Raw genomic sequence first — 25,882 nt, 5'->3', positions numbered from 1 at the left:
ATTTTTTTCATGAAATCTTGCATTTCATCTATAGAGTAAGGACTGGGTACCTTAAATTGTATTTGCTTGTTTGTAAGGATGGAGCCTGGGGTATGCCTGATTTGGGATTATAATATAAAAACCCTTTGAGACAACATATAAATGAGTAAAAACAAATTAGTTCAGCACTGGTGGCTTTTTCTACCCCCAGGTATGTTGTTTCAAACAAATATTCAAGGTTTTAATCTACTCTGATAAGTGTTAGCTACTTAGCTATTTGAACAGCAACATTTTCTGCATTGATCATATGAAAGTACTTCCTCAGGTGTTGACTCATTAATATTAAGGATCTCTTAAATTCTGAAAAATGAACCAGTGACCCCATTGATTCTATCTATGAATCACTACATTTAAAATTTAAGATTGTAACTCTACATGAAAAGCTCTTTCTATGCTTTTGAAAGAGTGAGCTGTACAAGAAAGAGACTTCTAAATCTTTGTAAAGCAAGCTGCAAACTGAAGATAATTTCTATAATTTTTCTTCAATATTTTTAATCTTTAGTGCTGAATTCTTTCAACAAAAACTACATAAGCTATTAGATTCAAGTACACAAATATAAAAAAGAGTTTGTAAAAATAATTTAACTTTTAAATAGAAATTGAACTTTCCCATAGATATGTTCAGTATTGAAGAATAGAATTTGCCTGATTGAAGCAAATACTAATTAAGCTATGTCCAAATAAGGCATTCTTTTAAAAAAAATGTGAGCTTTCATTAGAATTTAAATCAAACTCTTATAATTGAGTGTTGTTATATTGCTACTCTTACATACTTTTTTCAAGATTTGCCAAGAACTTCCTTCACTTTTCGTGGTAGTCTCCTCTATAATTGCTTTTTCTGTGTCTACAATGTCTTCATTCCCTTTCCCCAGGAGATACCTACTGAAACCTACTAAGAATGAATTCCTATGTAACTCTTATAAGACAGGCCATGTCTATGTAGATATTTGTGATGTGACATATTCTGTTTATATTTTTAATTGCACACATTTTTTTAAAAAATTAAAGGAAATGTAAGTACTACAAAATTGTGTAAAAATTGTGCATGCCATCTTGTACTCATAGTCTAACGATTTCTTCATATATACTCTATACCTTTTCAGATCTTGGCTCTGTGTATGTATATATACATTTGACTCCAAATTCAAACTAGGTGAATTATCTGTAACCTATAATATATCTTAGTGATATTTCCTCATTAGCATCTATCATTTTACCATTTTGTAATTGCATATTATGAATGTGCAGTGATATTTAACCACTTCCCTAGAGGTGAATATTTAATTTACTTCCAATGTTACCTTATTACAAGTAACATTACACAGATAATCCTTGTTCCAGTACAGTTGCATCTATGCATTAAATATAATTTTGAAGAAGGCTTTCTAGAAGTAGAAATGCAAGTATGTACAGGTTTTTAAATTATAAATTGCTTTCAAAACAACTTCTTCAATAGACTTTTACATCAATGGAAGGAGAGAATGCTCTTTTTCTGACATTTTGCCATCAATAGATATTTGTCTACTATGGTGTCCTAATGACTTAGTTGAACAATATAAATCAATAGAAAGGATGATAGGCCAGGATTTCATAAGAGTGATGCAGTTGACATATTGGAGCAAATCTTTGTTGTGAAGGCTATCCTGTGCATTAGAGGATGCTCAGCAGCATCTCTGGCCTGTATTCACTAGATTCCTGTGGTACCAACACTTAGGTATGGCAAACAAAAACATCTCCAAACACAGCCAAATGTTCCCTGGACCAAACTGAACCAGTAGTCTAGACTTGGACGTTAAGTACCTCATGTAGGAATGCATTTTGGACTCTTCCACTAATAACATAGACTTAACAAAAATAATTACAATCAGGGTGTGGACACTATACTTTCGATGACCACATAAAGTGCTATTATAAACACTGCCCACTGTAATTTTAAATATTGTGGATAACAGCATCAATATTACAATTAAATATTTTAATTTAATGGCATGACACGTTTTAGGTGCATCTTTCAGTGACCTCTGTGGTTCCAGGCACTTTAATTATCTAACCTTTCCCCATATTTTATAATTATACTAAGCATTTCAGTGTCTATAACATTTCTTTACTTTTTTTCATATTATTCTGACCTCCTTGAAAAAAATAGCTAGAATTTTTTTTAAAAAAGGATCAATTGGAGTTTTTTTAAAAAACAATAGAAAAAATTACATTGATAGTTTTAATATGTTTTCATATATGGTAGTTATATTCTTATTATAAATACTTTCAAAAATAGAATCCTTGGGACTTAGTAGAAAATTTCACAGGAATTGAATAACTTTATAGATATTAGAGATTCAAAAATATTGTTTTAAATAGAAATAACTAGTACTTCCTTATGAAGGTAGCTTTATGGTGAAAGGGGAAACACTGTGGATGATGCAAGAGTAATAGAGTCATTAGAAGTATTACTACCCTTATGCTTGTATAATCTTTTAATCTTTCAAAACCTTTTAATATATCTCAGTTAATCCTCACAAAGTTTCTCTGATACAATAAAATAAAAATAGTAACAGTATTTAGTAAATGATAATGCTTTACTAGATTTTCACACTGTGTACTATAATCTTGACTTATCTGTTTGTAAGTACCTAAAGGGACTCTGCTATTTATAATTTAAAGAACAAATTCCTTAAAAAGTACTGATTACACTAAAGCATATTATGTACATTATTGCGTAGATAACGGATAAAGCCTTCAAACATCTGTTCACTAAGAATTTATAAAAACACTTAAACTTGACCAAGAGCACCGTGCATGTGCTGATCATCATTAGGTGATCATTTTATCATCCTGAGTGTAACACAGTGCACTTGCAACAGTGAATCGTTCTTTGAATCAGTCTTTATTACACTTGCAGAACTCTTATTCCACATCTTCTAATGCAAAATAAAACAAAACAAAAAAATGCATCCTATGGTAACTGATAAAGAAGAGAACCCAACTTGTTCAGTTTTACATGCAGCTTTTAGTTGTTAGAGTTTAATTCACATTTCAGTGGACAACAACTATCACTATGCCTGTACTGTATTCTATGTAGGTAGAAAACAAGGCTGGGTGAGCTGAAGCAGTGTACTCAGGATCACCCAACCACTGAGTAGCAGAAGCCAGCTCAAGGGTTCAGGGCTCACATTCTGCACAGTTTCCTTGCCACATGTCCTTTCGGCTCTCCTTGCACACAAATTTGAAGGGAGTAGATTGTTAGGTCTATGAAAATCTTGTTCCTGCCTTCTGGTTTCCAGAAATGGCTTCAGGATGAGTTGTGGAGAACTAAAAACTCAGATCTTATAAATGTTATTCATAAGCTAGGCACAGTGACACACACCTGTAATCCTAGAGACTCAGGAGGCTGAGGCAGGAGGATTGCAAGTTTGAGACCACTATGGCCAACTTAGTGAGATTCCATATCAAAATAAAAAAGGACTAGGGATGTAGCTCAGTGGTAGAGTACTATGGGTTCAATTCCCAGTAACCCCCCCCACACACACACATATTTCATAAACTTTAAATTCTCTATTTGACTTGGTGAAGGCAACAAAATAAAATACTTTTTATCTTGTTGAAAATGGAAGAAATCATTGCTAATATAAATATCTCTGCCTCCATTTAGTATTGATTTATTTAAATGCTTGCTAAGAATATCCAACAATTTTATCTTTCCTAAAATTCTGAATGCATCAGGATTCAAAGCAATACTTGTAGTCTAGGTATTCATTAATAAGTAACTTTCAATCCACCAAATTATTCAAATTCCACTTTGTTTTTTTGTAGCAAATAATCTGAAAGTTTGAGTTATTACTTAACCCATTTTTCATTGTCCTTCATTTCATACGTCTAATTTGAAGATCTACTTTATTTGAGGAAAAATGTGTTCCATTAGATCCTTTAAAAAGTCTGTGTAAGTTTCTGTAACAGTAACCCTATCAATAAAGACATAATTAAATAAAAGTTTGGGTAGTGTGGAATGAAAATACTTGCAAAAGTAAGTACTACTCTTTAGATATTTTGTAGGTCAAAGATTTTATCAAGTATTAATGCTCTCACTAAGTTTGTGTTAGAAATTGAGTGGATACAAATGAAGGAAAGACTTTGCTCTTAAAAAGTATATCAAGGCGATATATATATATATATATAAACATGTTAGTAAGCTTGAAGTCATGTTTTAGAAAATCACATGTGATCATCTTTTCACCCTGCTCCAGTTTATATATTTCTTGGCTTAGCCTTGTTCTTGGGATCAAGTTCATAACCCAACACGGCTTATGGTTAGACTGAGCTTATTAGTTTATTTATCTTCAAGATTTAGACCTTCTGAAAGTGAAAGTGGCTGATAAACCCACTTCAAGTTTGTTTTATTAATTTGGACTTATAAAACACCTCTTTTCCAAAACCTATTTTCAAAACTAGATTTGTTTCTCTTTTTAAAAATAAAAATTCCTTGTAACAGAACACCATATGGCTGGCAGTATCAGCCATTTGAATCTTTCTTCACTACTTGCAATGCACAAAGGAGGTAGCTGTCCCTAACCACACAGATAAGTGTATTTGAATAAGAAGTAAAGCTTATCCTCCCTCTGCACAGGATCAGAAAAGAGAGGTTGAACATTGCTCATTATCTGTCACGACTATCCACATGTGGAAGTCAGAATGATCACTGCACATGTGACTCGTTTACAGGTCCAATGAAACTAGATCACAAAATAATGCTGACCAACTGTTGAATAAAAATGTAAATATATCAACACTTTAAATATTCGATACAATTTAGAACATAATTCTAGATGGTTGTGATAATTGATGATTGTTAAAAACTCACATATTGGGCTGGGGATATAGCTCAGTTAGTAGAGTGCTTGCCTTGCCTTGCAAGGTCCTGGGGTCCTGGTTTCAATCCCCAGCACCACTCCCTCCCCCCCAAAAAAAACATATTGTGCAATTTTTGAAGTATTTTAATTGTTTAATCTAATGCACACAATAAACTTAGTAGATAAGTAGTACTAATATTACCCATGCTTTACATACCAGGAAAGCAAAACACAAAAGAATTCTAAATTGCCCAGGTAACATCAGTTGGAATTTGAATCCATGAGATGAATATGGCTCTAGAAACCAATTATTCCAGTAATGTTGAAGGTACAAATTTTGCTTTCTTAAAATTGTCATATTATAAACAGTGGTCTCCATACTTATTTGATTAAATAACCCATCAGTTAAAAGTATATACTTTAATAAGTGTATGTTTGCTTCTTGAAAAAATGTATACATTTGTTAGTATATACATATAATATGTACATTATAAAACATACTTGAAAATATAAATTTCAAGAATGAAAGGTGAAATAAGAATATTTAACATATTTCAATATGATCCTCACTAAAACATTAGCATTTCATTTTTTAAAAAGAATATGTATTGCACTTTAAATACAGCAGTTCAAAGATGTAGATGTAAGTTCTATTTATTTTTTCACTTGGTTTTAATGACTAGCAGAGCTGCAACCTCACAAGGATGAATTAAATCCATACTTTCATGCTATTGTGTGGCAGATTTACTCAGAGTTTTCTCTTCTAATACCCATCCCTTCAGTGATGCTTTCCTTTGCTTTTTAAAACAGTATTTCCTGAAAGAGACATACATTTAAATTTATAAAAGAACACCTGCCTTTGGCATCATACTGTTTTCCACATATGGATTCAGTTAACTTACTTCATCATAAGGAACAGAGCTTCTCTTAAAAAGTATGTGATTGTTTAAAACACTATAACCAGGAAATGTTAGAGATACTTCTAAACATATAGCGCTGACTTTAGAGAAGTTATGTATTGAACTGGTTTGCATGCTTTAAAATATGATTGAAAACTGGATGTAAATCCATACTTTGATAACTTAACAATTTGAATGTTTACATAATGAGCTATGAAGTCTGATTAGATCTTCATGGACTTTAACCTGGCTGACTGGCATGGACTTGTGACATGGAATTGTGACCTTGTCAGCAAGTAGCTCACTTATAGACTCTTTATCAGTATTAAAAAAATAACCTGCAGTGCACTTGAAGACATCTTAAGGCTTTGTCCATTTCATTAGGGTTACTTTATTAAAACTACGTAATGTGATCTCAAAGTCCCCTTAACAGGCATATATGTAGTATGACACAGAGGACTGGAAGGCAGCATAGGGGGTGAACCTTGCCACCATCAACCAAAGGCTCATCTGACATTGCCGCAGTCTGGCTAGGCACAATTCAGGAGCCACTTGTCAAAAGAAACGAACTTTATTTTTAGAACACACACACCACACCACACAGCTCCTCAGGAAAAACCTTCAGAGCCCAACTGCCACCACCAGCTTCCCATGAGCCACTCAACCTCCCCCACCCCTCCTGCTCTTAAGGCCGATTGGCTGGGTCACGTGAGTGGAGCCTAAAAAGTTCCCCAATGAGCAGCTCCGTGGTCTGAAAGGGCAGGGAAACAGCCCAATGAGCATCAGCGCAGAGGAGCCAGTCAGTTGGCAGCTAGAAGTTTGCTGACAGCTGGAAGTTTGCTGGGGCCCCTTCCGCTGTGGCTCTCAACATGACATGATTCCATAAGACACAGATAATGTGAGGGTACCAGTGTCATTCATATGTTATGTTTTCCCCAGGAAAATCAGTCAGAATTCTGAAATGTTCTTTAGTTTATCTTGGCATCCCACCATGGAGATCAATGGCATGAATCTAAAAACAATACTTGGACTCCACCACAGGTATGGCCTTGCTATTCACCAGCACAGGATAAAGTATCATATTCATAGGAGCAGTGAGGACAGGAGTCTCCAGTAGAGGACTGCTGGCACTTTCCTTTAGGTCAACCACTACTAGCGACACTTCAGCCTTGGTATCTTGTCCAGTGAACTTGGTACCAAGTCGAGGGTACACAAGCCAATGCCAAATGGAAAACCCTATCACCATTTTTTTTAGTAGTTTACTCCTCTCTTTTTAACCAATTCTAAAATTAAGTAACTGTTAGTCACTCATATAAATAAATGTCTACATAATTAAATTCTTTAAGTTTTAGGTGTCAGTTTAGCTTCTCCTCACTGGTCCTTCATCTATAGTTTGATAGTTTATTATAAAGTGCTCAGAAATGTAGACTCTATAATCTGTTAATTATGAATTTTGGCTCTGCTACTGCCTAACTATAACTTGAGTGAGGTATTTAACCTCTTTTGCCTCTTTTGCCATAAATGTGAAACAAACATAATAATAGCATTGACAACAATAATGGTAATATAAGAAGAAGTATTAGTGCTCAAAAATATTTTTTGCCAGTGTCTTGTTTCTCAATGTTATAGTAGTTTTCAAGTACATGAAAATGTACATTATCCTAGAACAACTATTTATCCAATTGTATTCTTGGCAGACAGACAGTGCTTGGTGGGAGAACACTGATATCTTCTAAAGTATAAATCTCAAGGGATCATTGCAGTATGGCAAAAACTATAATATCCTAGACTGTTCTATTAAGGATCCTCTTCTCTTGTGATATTTATAACCAATTTGAATACATCTATTATGTTTTCAAATTGTGTCAAATATTTCAACATGTTTCTAGTTACTCAACATTTTTTTCTTATGATTGTAGACAATGTCCCCATTTTTCTGCAGTTATTCCCTTCCAAGATGGGGTAGACTCAGCAGAGGAATATAATTTTGTTCTTAATAATCCCAAGGCTGCTAATTCTGAGCCATGTAAGTGCTCTAAGTTTCATGATGTTGAGAGACACTTCCTAGCAGTGTTGCACAGGTATATGTGGGGGAAGAACTTATTCCTGGTCCTTCATGATTCTGTCAATAGGTCAAGAAACACTGCAGCACCAAATTATGTGAATTTTATGAAATTTATACTAATGCCATTTTACACCAAAGCTCTGTCAATTTTATTTCTAACTACTACTCTATTAACAAAAGCTATTTAGTCAGTGTGAGCTCAATTCTTTGCTTCCTGGCCCAGCTCCACCATGCACACCAAGGGGAAAGTGTTCTGCAAAGTTGGACGTAGTCTTTAATGGACTCAGTTTTTTCATGTGCCCTTTTATCCATTGAGCGACTGTGGAATATTTTATTAGTCTTAACATATACATATATATTTTACAACAGTTGAAGCATCTGAAAAATCTCCCCCTCATCCTTTGAGATGCCTTTTCACACGGCTAGATATCAGCCCATTGGAAAGTGTGACAGCATTGGGGTTTTCCACTAGGTCAGTGTTTTCAGTTATAAAAAGGAGAAGATGTAAATTTGAGATTCACAAATTCACCAATATTGGATGCTCAATTAACTTGAATTTAGGATATAGTATAATTATGTAAAGTCCAATTATTATAGGGAACATGCTTATATTAAAATATTATTCAATGTGTATCCAAAATTTGAATTAACTGGTATCCAACATTTGTATTTACTACATCTGGCCATCCTATGAAGAAAAGTATTATACAGAAGAAAGTGTGGTAGGTACTTAAAAGTACAAGATGCAAATATGACTTCCTGAAAAAGATATCTTTTACTAGTTATAATTGTCTTCATCTTTTTTTTAAGAAACATGGAAGAATCCATGAATAATGAAGAAATCTTTATATAAATTGCTTACTCATCAAATGTAAAACACCAATAGTAGATGAGTTTAAAAAGTCTTTATTTTAAAATGGATTTAAATTTTTTATTTAAGAATATTAAGTACTAATTATTCCATATTTTGTTCCACATACATAATGTACATAGAATATATATGTATAATGTGTATGTATGTGAACACATTTAGATTTCCATGTTTCACTATCTGTATTCATTTTCTCTTGCTACCATAATGCATAGCATAATTTACCAGTTTAAACAGCACAAACTTATGATCTCACAGTTCTGTAGCTCAGAAGTCTGGCAACATCATGGCTCAGTTGGTTTCTCTGCTTAGAGGGAGGGCTTAAATCACTGGCTAAACTCACCAGATCAGTTCTTCTAGAGATTTTGCAGGAAATTTATTTCCATGTTCTTTTAGGTTGACAGCCAAATTCAATTCCATGTCATTGTAGGACTGAGGCTCCATTTTCTTGCTGGATGTTTCATGGGTTGTTCTTATTTTGTAGAGGCCTCCCGTATTTCCTAAAACTTGGCCCGTTTGTCTGTCTTCAAAGCCAACAAACACCTAGTGGGGTCTTCCCATGTGGTAATTCTCTCTACTTGCATTTCTCCACTTCTGCTCCATCTTTCCTGCCCTCCCTTATGCTAAATCTCTTCTGCTTTAAGGGCTCATGTGGTTATATTGGGCCCAAAGGAAATGATTCACAATCATCTCTCTTAAAGCCCATAATTTTAATTCTATTTTGCAAAATTCCTTTTTAAAATATTGACAGATTTTAAGTTTAGAATATAGACTATTTTTTGAGGGGGTACATAATTCTGCTTACCACACCCCCAATTTTTCAGATACTCTATGTGATTGGCATAGAAATTAAGGCATTTAAAGGAATGATTCCAAACAGAAGACAAAGCTTCATCTATTTTATTCCAGTTTGAATTATGCACAGTTAATAGAGCATACTTTTTAAATTTTGATGCTTAAATCGATAGCTCCCTCACTATTTGTACAGTGGTCTAAAAATTGAGAATGGATAGTTATTTTATATGACCCCTCGGTAGCCCAGTTGAAACCCACCCTTTGTTCATGGAAGATGCAGTTTGTCCTAAGCCAGTTAGTTTAAAGGCAATAAAACTATTTAAAAAGACATATAAGTTCGGATCATGACACATTCTTAAATGAACCAGATTTCATTTGATGTATATGAAAAATTAAAGCACGGATCTAAAAGTGCTGTAAGAGAAATTTTCTCATTCTTTTTGGTAAGATCTGACAAGGGCATATAGATGGTTTCATTAATTATTGAGAAACAGACTAAGAAAATGACTGACTGGGATGCTTCATCTGGAAGTCTGAGTTTTGGGCCCTTGGGTTGTCTGTACCTGAAGGTCTAATCCTTCAGAATTAGCTCATGCATTTCCACTGACTCATCTACTTCGATTTCTTGTTTTCAAAAAATAAGGCTCTTAAAAGTTTTTAACACACCATCAAACAACAGAATGTGTTTGCTAAACTGCATCTACCTGAAGTTCAAAAACAGATCTCTGTATAGATAAATATCAGTTAAGATGAAGCAAGAGAAATTATTTCAAATTTAAAATATTGTTTTTTCTCTAGGATTAAGTGTTCATGGTTTCAAATGATTATTTTTTTTCTTCACAGCTATTTTCATTCTTTTCTGTATTTTAAAGTGCAGTAATAAATTTCAGAATCCTTACGATTCCCCTCCAAGGTCCTTGTCCTGCTTATTCCTGTAAAGGTATCACAGACTCCTAGTTAACACTCTAAAAGTGTGTTTAAAAATTGAGACAAAATAGTAATGAATGAATGTTTGTTTCAAGTCATCGATTAGGCTCTGTGCTTCTGTGACACTAACATTTGGAGATAAATAATGAAGGAACACAGCTGACAAAGTAAGCACACATAGCTAAACACCAGTAAGCAAAACATATTGTCTTGAAGACACCATTTTCTCTTCTTTTTTTTTTTTTTTCCTTTCTCTTTTTCTTTTTGTGGTGGTGATGGAGGAGGAGATGAGCATCTAACCTAGGGCTTCAAGTATGCCCAGCACACTCTTTACCCCTAATCCATAACCCCAACTGCAAAGGCATTGTTTTCTTAAAGTGATATCTCCTATTTCAAAAAATGACTCAAGTACGCAAGTCTGCTGTTAAGATGTAGCCACTGTCATGAAATGGAGTGCTAATAATATCTTTCCAACTGTTCAACCTGAAATATAGATTTTTTTTAACTATTCTCAAAGCCATTGCCTCTCTGGGTTTATTGCAAACTGTTTTTTTTTTCCAGAAATACTTTTTAATTCTATATAATTTTGTTTTGAGCTATTTTTTCTCGTCTCATTTGAGGCCCTTTGTACTTACTTCATAAAACTTTTCCTTTCCAAAATATGCTTTCTATTCCATGAAAACTACAGAGTTTTAACTTAATTTTGATATAATGTCATGTGCCTTTAGATGCCTTTAAGTGATACTGATTATTTATATATGGTTTTTGGCTCTGTTAGAAAAAAGATTTAAAGTAGCTTATCTATTTATGGATAAAGAAAAAATGCAAGCAATGTAAAAGGAGCAAATGTAGATTTTACCAATCACCTCAGATTTGCTGGATCATATGATCCAATATCGTATTATAATATTCAGCAAATTTGAGACAACTGAACAAAATTCTAAATAATAATTTTTGAAAAATGATTATTCTAGTAAAAATCATTATTATTCTGATAATTTTTTAAAAGATTACTTTGACTTTTATTAAGTGGTAAGAGAAACTTTATTTAGGGCTATTGTGATAGATGTCAAAACTGGCAGAAAGAGAGAGGGATTAGCTTAACTCTCAAAGCAGTAGAGACAGCTGGGGATTTATAGCCTGGGAACATGTTGAGGGTGATGGGATAATTACTAAGAGACATCAAGGGTAGGGGGAGTTTTTGCTAAACTGACTTAATAAGGTTCTTACTGAACAGCAGTCTGGAGAGATCAGATATCAGTGATGAGAGATGAGTAGTTTGATTACATATTGAGAGTGATCAGATATCAGAGGAGGGAAGAGTCTCTGTAAACTGACTTAGCAGGATTACTTACAAAACTGGTCTCTACAAGGATGGACAGTGAATCCCATCGTCAAGGCTTAGTTAAGAAGGGGCTGAGAGGAGCCTGTCTAACATCTGGTCAAGGAGACAACCTTTGTCAGTTTCTAGTAATTAAAACAAAGGAAGAAAGTGTTGTCATATGGAGTTTGCATTGTTCAAAAATAGTAAATACCCATCATTCTCTCCACTTCCATAGAATTTAACTCAGGTCTGACTTTATAATCTGCATGTCAGCTTTTTAATAAAAATACTCTGAAAGCTCTATGTAAGTAAGGTGACATTTAAACCAAAGCAGTGAGGGAATGACCATGGCAATGCTTTGGAGACAAGCAAATACAGCTGCCTGGGAGCATGCTTGATGTGCTGGAGGAACAGCAAAGAATCAGTGTGAGCAGACTGAGGCAGAAGGACCTGAGGAAAGAGGAATTCCAGAGACCATGTCATTTCAGGCCTTTCAGATCAGTCGTGAGATCTTTGGCTTTAACTCCAAATGAGATGGGTAGCCACTAGAGGATCTGAAATATGGTCAGACATACATTTTAAAAAGATCAGGGTACCTGTCTGGAATTCCAGCAACTAGGGAGACTGACGCAGGAGGGTCACAAGTTCTGGGCCAGCTTCAGGAAGTTAGCAAGGCCCTCAGCAACTTAGCAAGACCCGGTCTCAAAATTTTTAATTTTTTTTTATAACTGGGAGATAGCTCAGTGATAATGTGCCCATTGGGTTCAATCCCCATTGCCAAAAAAAAAAAAAAGTAAAAAGATAAGGCAGAGTACTAAGATGAAACAGATTGTAGGAAGGTAGGGATGGCAACAAGGAGATCTGTGGGGAGGTTTTTGCAATAGCCCAGGGGAGGCACCATGATGGCCAGTTTCAGGGTAGTAGTTGTGAAAGTGGGTAAGTAGTCTTCATATTCTGAAAGCTTTTCGAAGGTAAAGATGAAGAGTTGGCTAATAGATATGCCTTGAACCAGAAAAATTAGATAACGTGCACATTTTATTAAAAAGCTGACAAAATAAAGCAGCAAACATGAGTTGGGGGAAAGAAAAGTAGTTTGTTTTTTTGACATTTTTAATTCACAATGACTATTAAAATTCCAAGTGGAGGAGTCAGATTGGATCTAGGGACAGATGGTATTTTGGACCATTGGGTCTGATAACATAAAAAGTGAGTGAACAAAATAGATCTGGAAAGCAATGTGGAGATTCCTTAGAAAACTTGGAATGGAACCACCATTGACCCAGCTATCCATTCCTCATTCTATACTCAAAGAACTTAAAATCAGCATACTATCACAACACAGCCACATCAATGTTCACAGCAGCTCAATTCACAATTGCTAAACTGTGGAATCAACCTAGATGCCCTTCAATAGATGAATAGATAAAGACACTGTGGTATATATACACAATGGAATATTACTCAGCATTAAAAGAGAATAAAATTATGGCATTTGCAGGTAAATGGATGGAGTTGGAGAATATCATGCTAAGCAAAGTAAGCTAGTCCCCATAACCAAAGGCATTCTCTTTGATTAGTGGATGCTGATCCATAATGGGCAGAGGGGGCATGGGAAGAATGAAGGAACTTTGAATTGGGCAAAGGGATGTGGGGAGGGGAGGGGATATGGAAGTAGGTGAGATGGTGGAATGAGATGGACCTCATTACCCTAGGTACATGTACAACTGAACAAATGGTGCGATTCTACATCATGTACAATCAGAGAAATGAAAAGTTGTGCTCCATTTGTGTACAAAGAAATGAAATGCATTCTGTTATCATGTATAACTAATTAGAAAAAAAATTTTAATGTTAATATAAAAAAAAATTGGATCCATGACCAAGGTTCCAAGTGATGGCTTATTTTCTCTATACTGTTTTCTCCTGTCTCTTCTGGTTGTTCAAGATTGGCTAAGGCCTATTTTCCATTGTTGTCCCTTCTGTTCTTTCCTGTTGCTGGGCGAATGCCCACTGTGTGAGGACCTTACTGAATTGTATTGCACTTGCCCATTGACTGGTCATCTCCATTATAGTCCATGTTTCTTGAGGAAAAGGCCCACTGTGCATTCAGAACTCTTGAATGAGAGAATAAATAAAAAATCTTTGCACTTAAAAGGTAAAATCTGAGTGATATTTGTTCCTGCCACCCTCACCCACCAGAATGCATGCTACTTTACTTTTGTTCACTAACAAACTAGCCATCTTTATCAGCTGTTTAAAAGGAAGACACTTTCTCAACTCCCTCAAGTCTCTTGGCTTTTTTCTGTGCTGTTCCTCGTGGAAAATCTTTCCCCCTCCATTCTTTGATCTTCTAATGCCTTACAATCCATCAGGTCCTGGAAGTCCTAAGAGAGTGTACTTCCTGAAACTTCATGCTAATCAACCTCAGTCTTCTTTTTTGTCTCTCCTAACAGTCCATATTTGTGAATTACTATCAGAGTTTAGGAATTTACAAACATCTCTATGATTACTTATAGAGTCTTTTCCTTACTTGAATCTATGAAGACAAAAGATCGTGTCAATTTTATTGATGAATATGTATGTACCAAGTCCTCACTACTGTAGTACTTATTAGATCCTTCAGAAAATTCTTAGAATAAATAAAAATTTATAATACATATGTTTATATTATTATCCATGTATATAAGCAATATAACCAATGTATATGTAATTTTTTTGATTATATAAAACTGTAACACCTTTTGATAAAAATGCTTTAATTTCTTTTTTTTAACTTTTTGAAAAATATGAGCTTATGGAATAAGAATTAGCCTCCTACTTGCCTTGTAGCAAGCACCTGGTTTTTATAAGTATGTAAATATTTTCCCCTTTTACAGAAAAATTAATGCACTTTCCAGATCTGGACCTCCCTCAGGAAATGTTCCCTTTCCTCTCTTCAATATTTTAGCACGTGATATAGAAAAGTACATCCAAAATGTGTAAGCTGCTTTCCACACTCAGTTTTAACAACAACAACAAAAAAGTCTAGGAAACTTTAGAAAATATTTTAAATTACTAATTTAAGTGGAAAATTATAGATCTAGAAAACATTTTAAATAATTTAAAGTTATTTTATCTTACAGCTGTTTCTTGGTTGAGATAACAAATTCAATATAAAAACCTCATAAAAATTATTTAAAGATTTTTCAAACCAATAGTGATTCGGCATACACTTTTATACTAACCAAACTTGAAACATTTTTATTATTTAAAAATACAAATGCATTTATTTGTAAAATTAAGTACAGTTGTTTCTAAATTTATACCAAATAGCTATAGCTATTGAAACCTAGAAAACAGTAAGTATTTCTCTTTTGTGGGTATTAAAGAGTTTATAAAATTAAATATTATTAAATTGTCACTTCAGTTAATTATTTGAACATATAAATAGGGCAAAACTATTTCAACTAAATCAATTTAAATTATACTTTATCTCTCCTTTGCTATTGCTAATGTCTTTTCTTTGTATGGAAGCATTAGTGTAATTAGAGTTAATTAATCATATAATTAGAAGTAATAGACAGTTAGAAACAGAAAGAAAGTACTAGACCCCTTATTTCTCTAAGATTTCTTCTCAAGGACTCCCCATAGAGAAATGACAACATGAAAATCTCCTATTCATTATTTTATATGCTTGTTATAATAATAATCACCTAATTTCATTTTGAGAAGTTATATAAACTCCTTAAATATAGAAAAAATAGTTTTGTATAGCAATAATCTTCTAAATTACTAGTAGAATTAACAGAAAATTATAACATTGTGCTTGGCTGCTGTCATTTCAAAATGGATTTTGAAAAATCTGTTTCAATTAATAAAATACATTCAATAAATGAGTAATCTGATAATATTTCCATAGTACTTAATATTTTAAATGATTAGCATTCTTATATTAGAATAGATATACATTCAAAGCATTCCTCTCATTTAATCCTCTAACACTGCAAATATAACTTGAAATTTCCAAAACCATAGGACAAAGAAGGAAAAGAAGAAGAAATTTCATAATGTGGTCACATTGAGAAGGGTAAAAACACTACACATTCTATTTAGCTCATAGTATAAAATATAAATAGAATGTGTTTATTAAAATTTATTTGCCTCCCAACAAATATTTATTTCATGGATTGATACATTGAAACCTTGAAGGTTAAATCTGGGGAAAGGAAATCTCAATATAAATATAGAGAATTATCCAGATGAACCATAAAAAGAAAATACATTCAAAAAATTTTTAGCAATAGAAATAGAGATGTCTTGTTGAGTTTTCTAATGTGCTTTCAAATTTTCTTTTCCAGACTAAAGTTTTTAAGAGCTGAATTATTTCTAATAGTTTTCCTTAAGGAAACAGTGAATAAAATTTACTTCCGGTTGTGTTTATGAAGCTTTCCAATCAAAATTTGTCTTATATTGTTTATGAGTCATATTACTGGCAAGAGATGATACCATCAATATGTAGATGTTGTTGTATCAATTAATGAAGTTTCTTGAACCAGCAGCTTATTCCAAACTAGCAATTGCACTACTACCTTATACACTAACAAACAATATTCAGTGATATTATAAAGATAAGCCACACTTGCTTATCAGAGGGTTTATACAGTGTAATACATGAAAATATGTTTTTTGGTTTCTCTTATTGAAATCATTACTGCTTATTTATTTCCTTTGTGTGTAAACAGTTTATTATGAAAATAATCTAATTTTTGAAATTAATATATTTTTGCAGGTTAACCTCTTGGCTTTTGGAGTTATCATATACAAAGTCTTTCGTCATACTGCTGGGTTAAAACCAGAAGTTAGTTGCTATGAGAACATAAGGTTAGTGTTTCTTGATGCTCATGAACTTTAGTAATTAAAAGATTAAGTAGCTTGAAGTATTAATAATTTTTGGAATTACTGTGATTTTTTTAATTGATTGGTTCACACCTCCTACACCATATTTAAAATACTTATTGGTAAAAATATTTAATGTATGTAATTAGACTATAAATACCACAGATTAAACAGTAAGTGAAGCAGTCTTTCCAAATATATTTCCTTTTGAAAGGGAAGAGATGATGACTATGTTTTAAGGCAAAAAAAATAGGCCTTAAAGTTTTCTTTTATAAAACAGTTCTCAGTACTTAGTCAATTTTTCTTTTTCATAATTCCTTTTGCATTTTGCCATGATCTTTTTTTCTTTAACCCCCTCTCTTTAAAACTGATTTATTGAGACCTCAAAAATGGTTTGTTCAGGAAAAGCTGAAGTGTACTATAGGGAACAAGGGAAACAGCTGACTGTTGGTGTTGCTTGGGAACACTCCTGTAGTTTCAATCCTCACCCAAGATTTATAGTGGGGATTTAGCAAATGTTTGATCGATTACTTTCTTTTAGTCTTCACCATTCATAGCTTCATGTTGTGTGATGGTTTTAATAAAGTTGAAAGTGACTCATTTTCTGGGGCACATTGCTAAAACACCTTCTGCAGTAAAGAATGATTGGATTGAAAATGAATGAGAATAATCACTAGTTACTTCATGTTCAAGGCAGTGCCTTCAGTGAGCAGGACTGAATATTATACTACCCAAAGTCAGGGGCAATCAGTTGAAAATATGTAAGTCTGAGTATATTTTTTCTATAATTTTTAAAATATCAGTACTCTGACATCAGTTTATTTTGAGTTAACTACATTGCAAAAGCAGTTTCATATTCTACACTTTTCCTCCTAAACCTGAATGAAAAGGAGAAGCCTCCTTTGATGTCATGGCTATGTGCTGACCCAAGTCCGCACTCAGTATAATTTTCAAAGTTTCTTGGGAAAAATACTTCTTGATAGATATATTTTATCTTTGGGAACTAACTGACATGTTACATTTGAAATCAAAGCATACCCACTGCAGTATAGCATATAAAAATGTTTTAAGTTTAAGTAATTCCTGTAAAAATGCCATATTTTAATAGTGGGACTTTGATTTTAGAAACACATCCTGCTTCAGTGCAGTAGCAGACCCTTAAGACTGTCCCATCTAAGTACAGGACACACTTGTCAGTTTCAAAGTCATCAATGGTCTTTGTCAAAGATTTCTTGGTTTTGCAAACAATTCATTTCCCATACACTTTAAGGAATTTGAAAGATGCAGGGAATATACTTGGCTTTCTTAATGGAAACCTTCCAAACACATTTCCAGGTCCTGTGCAAGAGGCGCCCTTGCTCTGCTGTTTCTTCTTGGCACTACCTGGATCTTTGGGGTTCTCCATGTAGTGCATGCATCTGTGGTGACAGCTTACCTCTTCACAGTCAGCAATGCCTTCCAGGGCATGTTCATTTTCTTATTCCTGTGTGTTTTATCTAGAAAGGTAAGCAATTTATTATTTTGCCAACATCATAATACATTTACATAGCATCAGCTAACAATTGATAGTTCATATTCTCATAGATTTATGACATATCTTTATTAATGAAATATAATGCATTTTAGAATTAAAAGAGAACACTAGGGAAGTATACTTTTTGAAAAATTGATATTAGATGTGTGAATATAGATTAATTATTATACTCTGATAATCAGAAGATAATAATGCTTTAGAAAACCAAATACAGTTTGTGATTTGAATATAATTTGATATGATTGTCATGATTATGATTAACATTTCTTCTTTTCATTTTCTTTTTTTCAAGATTCAAGAAGAGTATTATAGATTGTTCAAAAATGTCCCTTGTTGTTTTGGATGTTTAAGGTAAACATGGAGAATTATGGATGATAATAGCTGAAGGAAACCAAAAATCCAAGCTATGGAGGACCAATGCATAAAAATGACTCAATCCTATTCACCAGTGATTAATCATTAGATAATCACAATTTTTAAATCAGTTTTTCTGTTTACACTCTAAGAAATATAGATAACAGGAGATAAAATAACATACCATGTAGTTATAGTATGTTTTCCTACATGCCACAGTTAGTAATGTCAAAAATAGTATTGCAGATATTTGGAAAGAATTGGCTTCTCAGGAGTGATATCACTGTGCCCAAGGAAAGATTTTCTTTCTAACACAAGAAATATATGAATGTCCTGAAGGAAACCACCAGCTTGATATTTTTGTGATTCGTGTTGCCTTTGAAACTAGTCCCCTACCACCTTGGTAATAAGCTCCATAACAGAAAAAGGAACATAAGAGAATGAAGGGGCAGAATATCAATCAGCACAAAGGAAATGGCTGTTGTAACAATGAAATGTACTTTGAATAAACATGCTTTTCTGTAAACTAGAGGAGAGACTTTTGAGATAAAATAAATAATTGAATAAAAATCTCTTACCATTTTGTGAATTGCTCTAAACTTAAATACGAAAACAACTTAGACCTCTATTTGCTCTATCCATTTTCTTTTATAATATTCTAAGAAATAACTCCACAAATGAAAAAAAAATCTATTTTTAAGTTAACATTAGATTGAGGTATATGGTATTTCTATACTTATTTCATAGATTGTAACTTCAGATGCATAATCAGTAAAATATAAAAGTGTCAAAACATAATGTTGTTATGCCTGGAAGTGTAAAAATGGTATGTATAAAGCTGAAGGGTTTTATTCTATAACTTTTTAGTGTAGTGAAATTATCCTATCATGGTAGACTAGTACATTTTAATGCTTTATTATTTTTAATTTTAGAAATACTGTCATTCACATTGCAATAGTCCCTTTTAATTTAAAGGGCATTGTAAATATGAAAGTATTCATAAAGTGAATTACTATATTTTTCTGTTCAGAAAAGTACACATTTAAAAATGTTATTTATAACAAAGAAATCACTGAGAACTGTAGAAGTTTTCACAGTGGATCGATTTTCTAACAGTTTTCTATTATCTATTAAAGCAAATCTGCTTCAATGTATGGCTTCTATCTATTCTCAAATCTTCTTTTAAAACTTAGAAGCAGTGAATTTATTTCAAAAAGTTGTAATTGTTCTGTACTTGCCAGCCTGTAAAAGTGTACCAATATACTGAATATTGTGATTTTATATCATTTCCTTTAGCTATTAAAATGAAGTTTGTCAAATTTTGCTCTAACAAATAAAATGTTACCTAAATGAAGCAGTCCTGTTCCTGCTTTTCTAAAATTTCTCAAGAAACATGATCTACCTGCCAAGGTCTTTTTTATGCTTTTAGAGAATCCTATGAATAACTTTTAATTATAATTTCTTACTATCTAAGCCTGTGACCTATTATTATCATTGTCCTTACAGACTAGTTTTAAAAGGAATGTAATATTGAAAAACTAATCTATTCAATCAATGTATACAAAACCATGCATGGTAGGCAGAACACAGGCCTTCCAAAAACATCCACATGCTAACCTTCAAAATCTGTGAGCAGGGTGAGGGGAAAAGGGGTTACAGATGGAATCAGGGTTGTTAATTAGCTGACCTTGGGATGAGGAGACGATCCTTGATATCCAGGTAGACCAGTGTAATCAAAAAGGTCCTAAAAGTGGAAGAGGGAGTCGAAAGGGACAGAGTCACTGTGATACAGTGTGACAGACTTCACCAGCCATTGCTGGCTTTGAAGCAGACAAAGTCCACAGACCACAGAATTCAGGTAGCCTTCTGAAGCTGACAATGAATGGCAGGGGATCCACTCTCCCCTGAGCTTCCAGAAGAAATCAGCCCTATAGACCTTTCTTCTAGTCCAGGGTTACCTGTGTTAGACTTCTAATTTCCAAAAATGGTAAGATAATAAAATTTGTATTGTTTTAACCCACTAACCTTATAATAACTTGTTATAGCAGCAACAGGGACTTAGTACAATGGAAGTATTCATGTAATAGCATCTTTAGAGTATTCAGGTGAAGATAAAGCTTAACTCCAGCATCACCCTCACTTATACATGGTTGAATAAAGCCTAGGAACAGGTATATTGTACAAATGGTATGACTTTATTTCGTTTAAACCAGAGAAGTGAAAAATCGTGCTCCATTTGTGTACAATGAGTCAGAGAGCATTCTGCTGTCATGTATAGCTGATTAAACAAAAATGCCTATATTCTTTAGCACAGCAGTCAAGCTCTTCTCGTAACTGCTCACCTCCCCAGTTTTCACTTTCACCCTATTCCCAATTTCTTCAGTCTCACCAAACATTTAACTTTTCCCACGACTTACAGCTCACCAGTTTCTCTTTTTCTGGAATTTGCTCCTGTGACAATCATTACTCTGGAAGACATCTACTTGTCGTTAGTGTATCTTTATCTGTGATAAATGGACATCAAAGAAATATAACTTCCCTGACTGAAAACTCACCATTAACTACAGAAACCATAATCCCTTAAGAAAAAAAATACCTGTTGGTTAAATGACTACACTATAGTTAGGAAAGACTTATTTACATGCAATATACTAATTATTAAAAGTATAATAAAGCCTATAAGCAAATAGTTCCCAATCTACACACTAGGCATAACCAAGAAGCCTTATATGCTAATTTGATGAGGACATTTCTTCAGCCCTTTTTGATTTGATGCCATTCAAAATGAAACAATATGTGCTAGTTTTAATTTTCTATCTATGCCATCTACCTTATTATAGCCATCTTAAATGCCCTACAAAGTATCTCCCTTTAAGTATCAACATGATTGTCTAATTTTCCCACCATGAAAATTTGAGGAAATCATAGATTATGAATTGAATTCAGAATTTATTCAGAAAGAGTCCCATTGTTCAGGTGTTCTTCTTCTGCCTGATGTCTTCTCCCATAAAAACCATACGTACCCTTCAAGAACCGCCCCCTGTATGAAGTCTCTCTGATTTGGTCCTCATGAATTTCCACCATATTTAAAACTTTACTACTTACAGGGTATAGACTAGACTTCTTTGTGGAGTCACTCTTCAGAGCTCCAGCTTAAACCTTAAGTTTTGAAATATAGATGTGAGAGAAATCACTTAGTGTAGCATTGAAAGGCAAAGATTTCTTCTTGAAAGCTGATATAGATTTCTGTTGTTGAGTTGTGCTATCTCATTTAATTGTCACAGTAATATAGGTAATTCTAACTTCCTTGGTCGGTATATGAAGAGTGCTTAGTGTCACACAGCTAGGAAAATTCATAGTGTTAAAACGCAACATCCAGGTGGATAGAAAGTAAAAGTCTAGCTTCATGCCCAGGATTTTTCCATCCCCATAGACACATATTTATGTAGTAGAAAATATTTCTGTTGCCAATTGTGTTCTCTAGTGGATGTAGGAAGCCCAATGCACTCTCTTTTTTGTGGGGGAAGGGGAAGTTGGGGATTGAATCCAGGGTGTTTTACCACGGAGCCATATGCCCAGCCCTTTTTATTTTATTGTTCTGAGACAGAGTCTTGCTAATTTGCTCTCTAAATTGCTGAGACTGGCTTTGAATTTGCAATCCTCCTGCCTCAGCCTTCTGAGCAGGTATGAGCTACCACCTCAGTTCATACTGTGCTTTAACACGGGATTTTGATGTCTTTTCTACATATGCATGTAATTTGAAATAAGTGCATATCATATACTTTAAGGGAAGTGATTTCCCATTTGCCCTTTTTCTATATATTTATTTCTACCCCTGCCCTCGACTCACTCCCTCAACCAGGCAATTCATTGAAAAATACTGCAGTATATTCTTCCATATTTTTTTCCTGCTAATATCATTGTCTTGAAATCATTCACATGAAATCTCATCATGAGGATATTTCTGTCATTTGCTTTTCTGATTTGCTAGCTCATTTATTCTTTGTAGCAGCTGAATCCTATTCCAGATTGAGTATGAATTTCATAGCTAGTATACAATCTGGATTAACGCAATAACATACTAGAAAGCTTTAGTGCCTTTAGAAATAACATTGTCTCAGACATACAGGTTGGTTTTGTTGTAGAAAATAACAAATACGGTTATTTGTTTTTTCTATGACAAATGTGAACCATCAATGAATGTCTATAAGCTGAAACTCCATAACTGCTGTGTTTTGGATATGTTCCCCAAAGGCCCATGTCTTAAAGTCTTTGTCCCCAGCCCCTGGTGCTGTTGAGAAGTGACAGGGCCTTTGATAAGTGAGGCCTAGTGTGATGAAGCTATTCATTAGGGATGGGCCCTTGAAGGGGACTATGGGAATCTAAATTCTTTATCTTCCCCTGCCCTCCCCCCCACCTTTTGTTGTTGTTGTTGTTGTTTCCTGTCTGCCAAGAGGTGAGAAGGTTATTCTACCACACACTCCCTACCATGATGTGCTATCTCAACATAGACCTAATACAGTAACAAAGGTCAATTGATCATGGACTGTAACCTCTGAAACTGAGTCAGAATAAAATTTTTCCTATTTGTGAATTGATCATCTCCGGTATTTTGGTACAGTAGCAGAGAGCTCACTAGCACAATAACCCTCTCACCCATGTCAAGACAGCTTGCTTGTTCTAGTAGGTATTCAGTGAAAATGAACAGATTTGAGATCCACAAAGCTCCTTGAGCAGTTTCATTTAAATGAAAAGAACTTGAATTATTTACCATAGATTGTTGGTTTGAACAAGCACTGAGATCAGTGTCAAACTGAATGTGTGGAACATTTTACTTGGTATTTCATTCACATGTTACATATCATAGGTTTGTATGATAGTTATGATTAATATAAAATGAGAGGGTGAGCTTAGCTGCAACAGATCTCTTCTGGTGCCAATGTACTATATTTCTAATTTCAACCTCCTACTTTGAGGCATTATAAATAATAAAATCTACAAAGTATATTACAATTTCATGTACTCAAAAAATAATAGAAAAAAAAATAATAGGTTTCTTTCAAAATTGTCCTTAAGAAAGGTGGTTTCGTTTCCTATTGGGCTGCAATTTGCCGTATATCAGCATCTAAGGGCCAGGCTGCACAACCTGAAATGATTATTTTCTTTCTTTTCCTTAATGTATCAGAAGTGGATCTAAAAGAACCTCCAGTATGCAGGGGGGTTAATTATCCTGGCAGTCAGTTAAGCTTTGGAAGTTTTAGGTGATAAGAACAGAGCCCTATAAAAGACTCCCTGCCACCACTGCCTACTGTGAAGGAACAGCCATGTGTTGCCACCACTGCAAACATTGTTCAAATTACCCTAAAATTCCCCTGCTTTTCTGTATAGCCTGGTTCCTGGAGAGTGGCGCTGTGCGGATGAGGTCATTTATTCTGTCATTTCAGCCCACTTGGCAATCATAACAACTACATCTTTCACTCAATCTAATGCAGGAGATTTTTTTTCTGCAAGACCTTATGTGACCAGAGTGAGGAAAGTAATTATTCAAAACAACAATGCTTCTTGCTCCCTGAGGGCCTCCAACTTCTCTGCAGAACCACCTAAATGTTCCCCAATTTGATCTTCCCACTCAGATCAATTTCCCAAATTCTCCTAACAGAATGTGTAAATAAACACCTCTCACAGTTTAGAACTTTACATTCAGAGAGGCTGTGATTCCTGTGTATACAACTCAGACTGTGGCAGGACTCTCCAGATTAGAATTCCCTCTCACCTACAGTAAGCTATGTAGTCCTAGGCAGGGTTCAGCCAGTGATTGAGTTTCTTGCCCATGAAGACAGTACCTACCTCATAACATTGTTGTAAGAATCAAAGCTCTTAATACAGGGGAGATAATCAATATGATGATTAGCACATGGCAAGTTACATCTAAAATTAGCTAAAATTCTTAGAATCTGGATGAACAGTGATGGATTGTGTACCTACTAGATGCCAGTCACTGTATGTGTGTATATGGAGGATTTCACCAATAAAGTTTCAACACACTAATATAGATAGACATAGGAGTGAGATTTTCGACATTATTGACTTATCAGCAAGTTATTTCTGAAACAAGCAAGGAAAAGAAAAAGGAGCAACGATGAAGTCAAATTGTGGGTTTACTTCCTCTATTTTCTACAATTTCACAATCTACTTTCCCCAACTCCCTTTCTGCCCTACTCAAAACCTGTAACTAGAAATTTCATTGCTATCCATTGCTGAACTGGTAGTATGTCACACAGAATTTTAAATGTCCATCAGTAGATATGTTCTTTTTTTGAGTGTGTGTGATGCTAAGGATTGAACCCAGGGTCTTGTGCATGTGAGGCAGGCACTCTACCAACTGAGCTACATCCCTAGCCCCAGGAGGTATGTTCTTTAAGGTGAGGTTGCCACCCAGACTCCACATTGCATTATGTATGTACAAACTCTGCTCCTGCAGAGGCTAATGTTCTTCATTTTTTATTAATTAAAGTGATTTTTTTGGACAAGTTTGCATCAACATGTTTTTGTTTAAATAGAGATACTATTTGCATTTAAATGAACTTGAAAAATATTTCATCTTCTTTAAACACACTACATATAAACAAAGATACCTTGCTATTCTCAAATTTCCATTTATTGCCATAAAGGATGGAGAAATTCACCCTGGCATTATGTAGGCACTTCATATTCTTTGTTCAGGATATTTTACACTAATTTCATTTGATTTTTCCTAACATAAAGCTATAGAAACCATGCACCTTTAAAACATAAATCTACACAAAGCCCTAGGTTCAATCCCCAGCACCAAGAAAAACAAACAAAAAACACAACCACGATTCTGTTATCTTTAAAGGCAAAAGCAAATGAGCTATTGTAATACTTGGGAAAAAATAACACAGGAATCTTCAACAGAAAGGAAGAAATATTCTTTAATAAATGCTTGTTCCTTGTATGTAAAATGCATTTGGTTTTAGCTATTATTTATGCTATTTAAATATTCAGAATTGTTTCCTGAACAATAAGATTTCTTTGTTATTATGTAAAGGTAATTTCTAGTTTCCATATTTAGTAAGCCAGATATTGCAAATTTTTTTTAGATAAATGAACTAGGAATTTTATTAGTTACCAATTTGAGAATTCAGATGTTTTGCTAAACCTACCAACCTCATCTACATAACTCATCCTTCTTATAAAAAAGCCTCAGAGATTAAAAATATGGTCCTTCATTCTTCTTTGTGCTAAACTGTTTAGCATTGTTTGATTTTCTTTTCCAAGTAGATTTGCTTACATAGATTGAATAAGCTGAATAACTCTACATAGACAAACTTTTT

At 34.0% G+C, this 25,882-nt stretch overlaps 1 protein-coding gene across 1 annotated transcript in view; it reads left to right on the top strand.

Moving 5' to 3' along the window:
• The window catches only part of Adgrl4 (adhesion G protein-coupled receptor L4), a 105,032-nt gene extending 85,151 nt beyond the window's left edge, over positions 1-19,881 (top strand). Inside the window, exons 14-16 of the mRNA XM_005330711.5 lie at positions 16,533-16,624; positions 17,975-18,143; positions 18,466-19,881. Coding sequence (XP_005330768.2) covers positions 16,533-16,624; positions 17,975-18,143; positions 18,466-18,528 — 324 coding nt within the window. The 3' untranslated portion in view covers positions 18,529-19,881. The remainder of the gene's footprint in view (positions 1-16,532; positions 16,625-17,974; positions 18,144-18,465) is intronic.
• Positions 19,882-25,882: the final 6,001 nt, after the last annotated feature.

This window comes from Ictidomys tridecemlineatus, chromosome 11 (assembly GCF_052094955.1).
Source record: "Ictidomys tridecemlineatus isolate mIctTri1 chromosome 11, mIctTri1.hap1, whole genome shotgun sequence".
NCBI classification, from domain to species: Eukaryota; Metazoa; Chordata; class Mammalia; order Rodentia; family Sciuridae; genus Ictidomys; species Ictidomys tridecemlineatus.
This window is presented reverse-complemented; position numbering and strand designations above follow the sequence as displayed.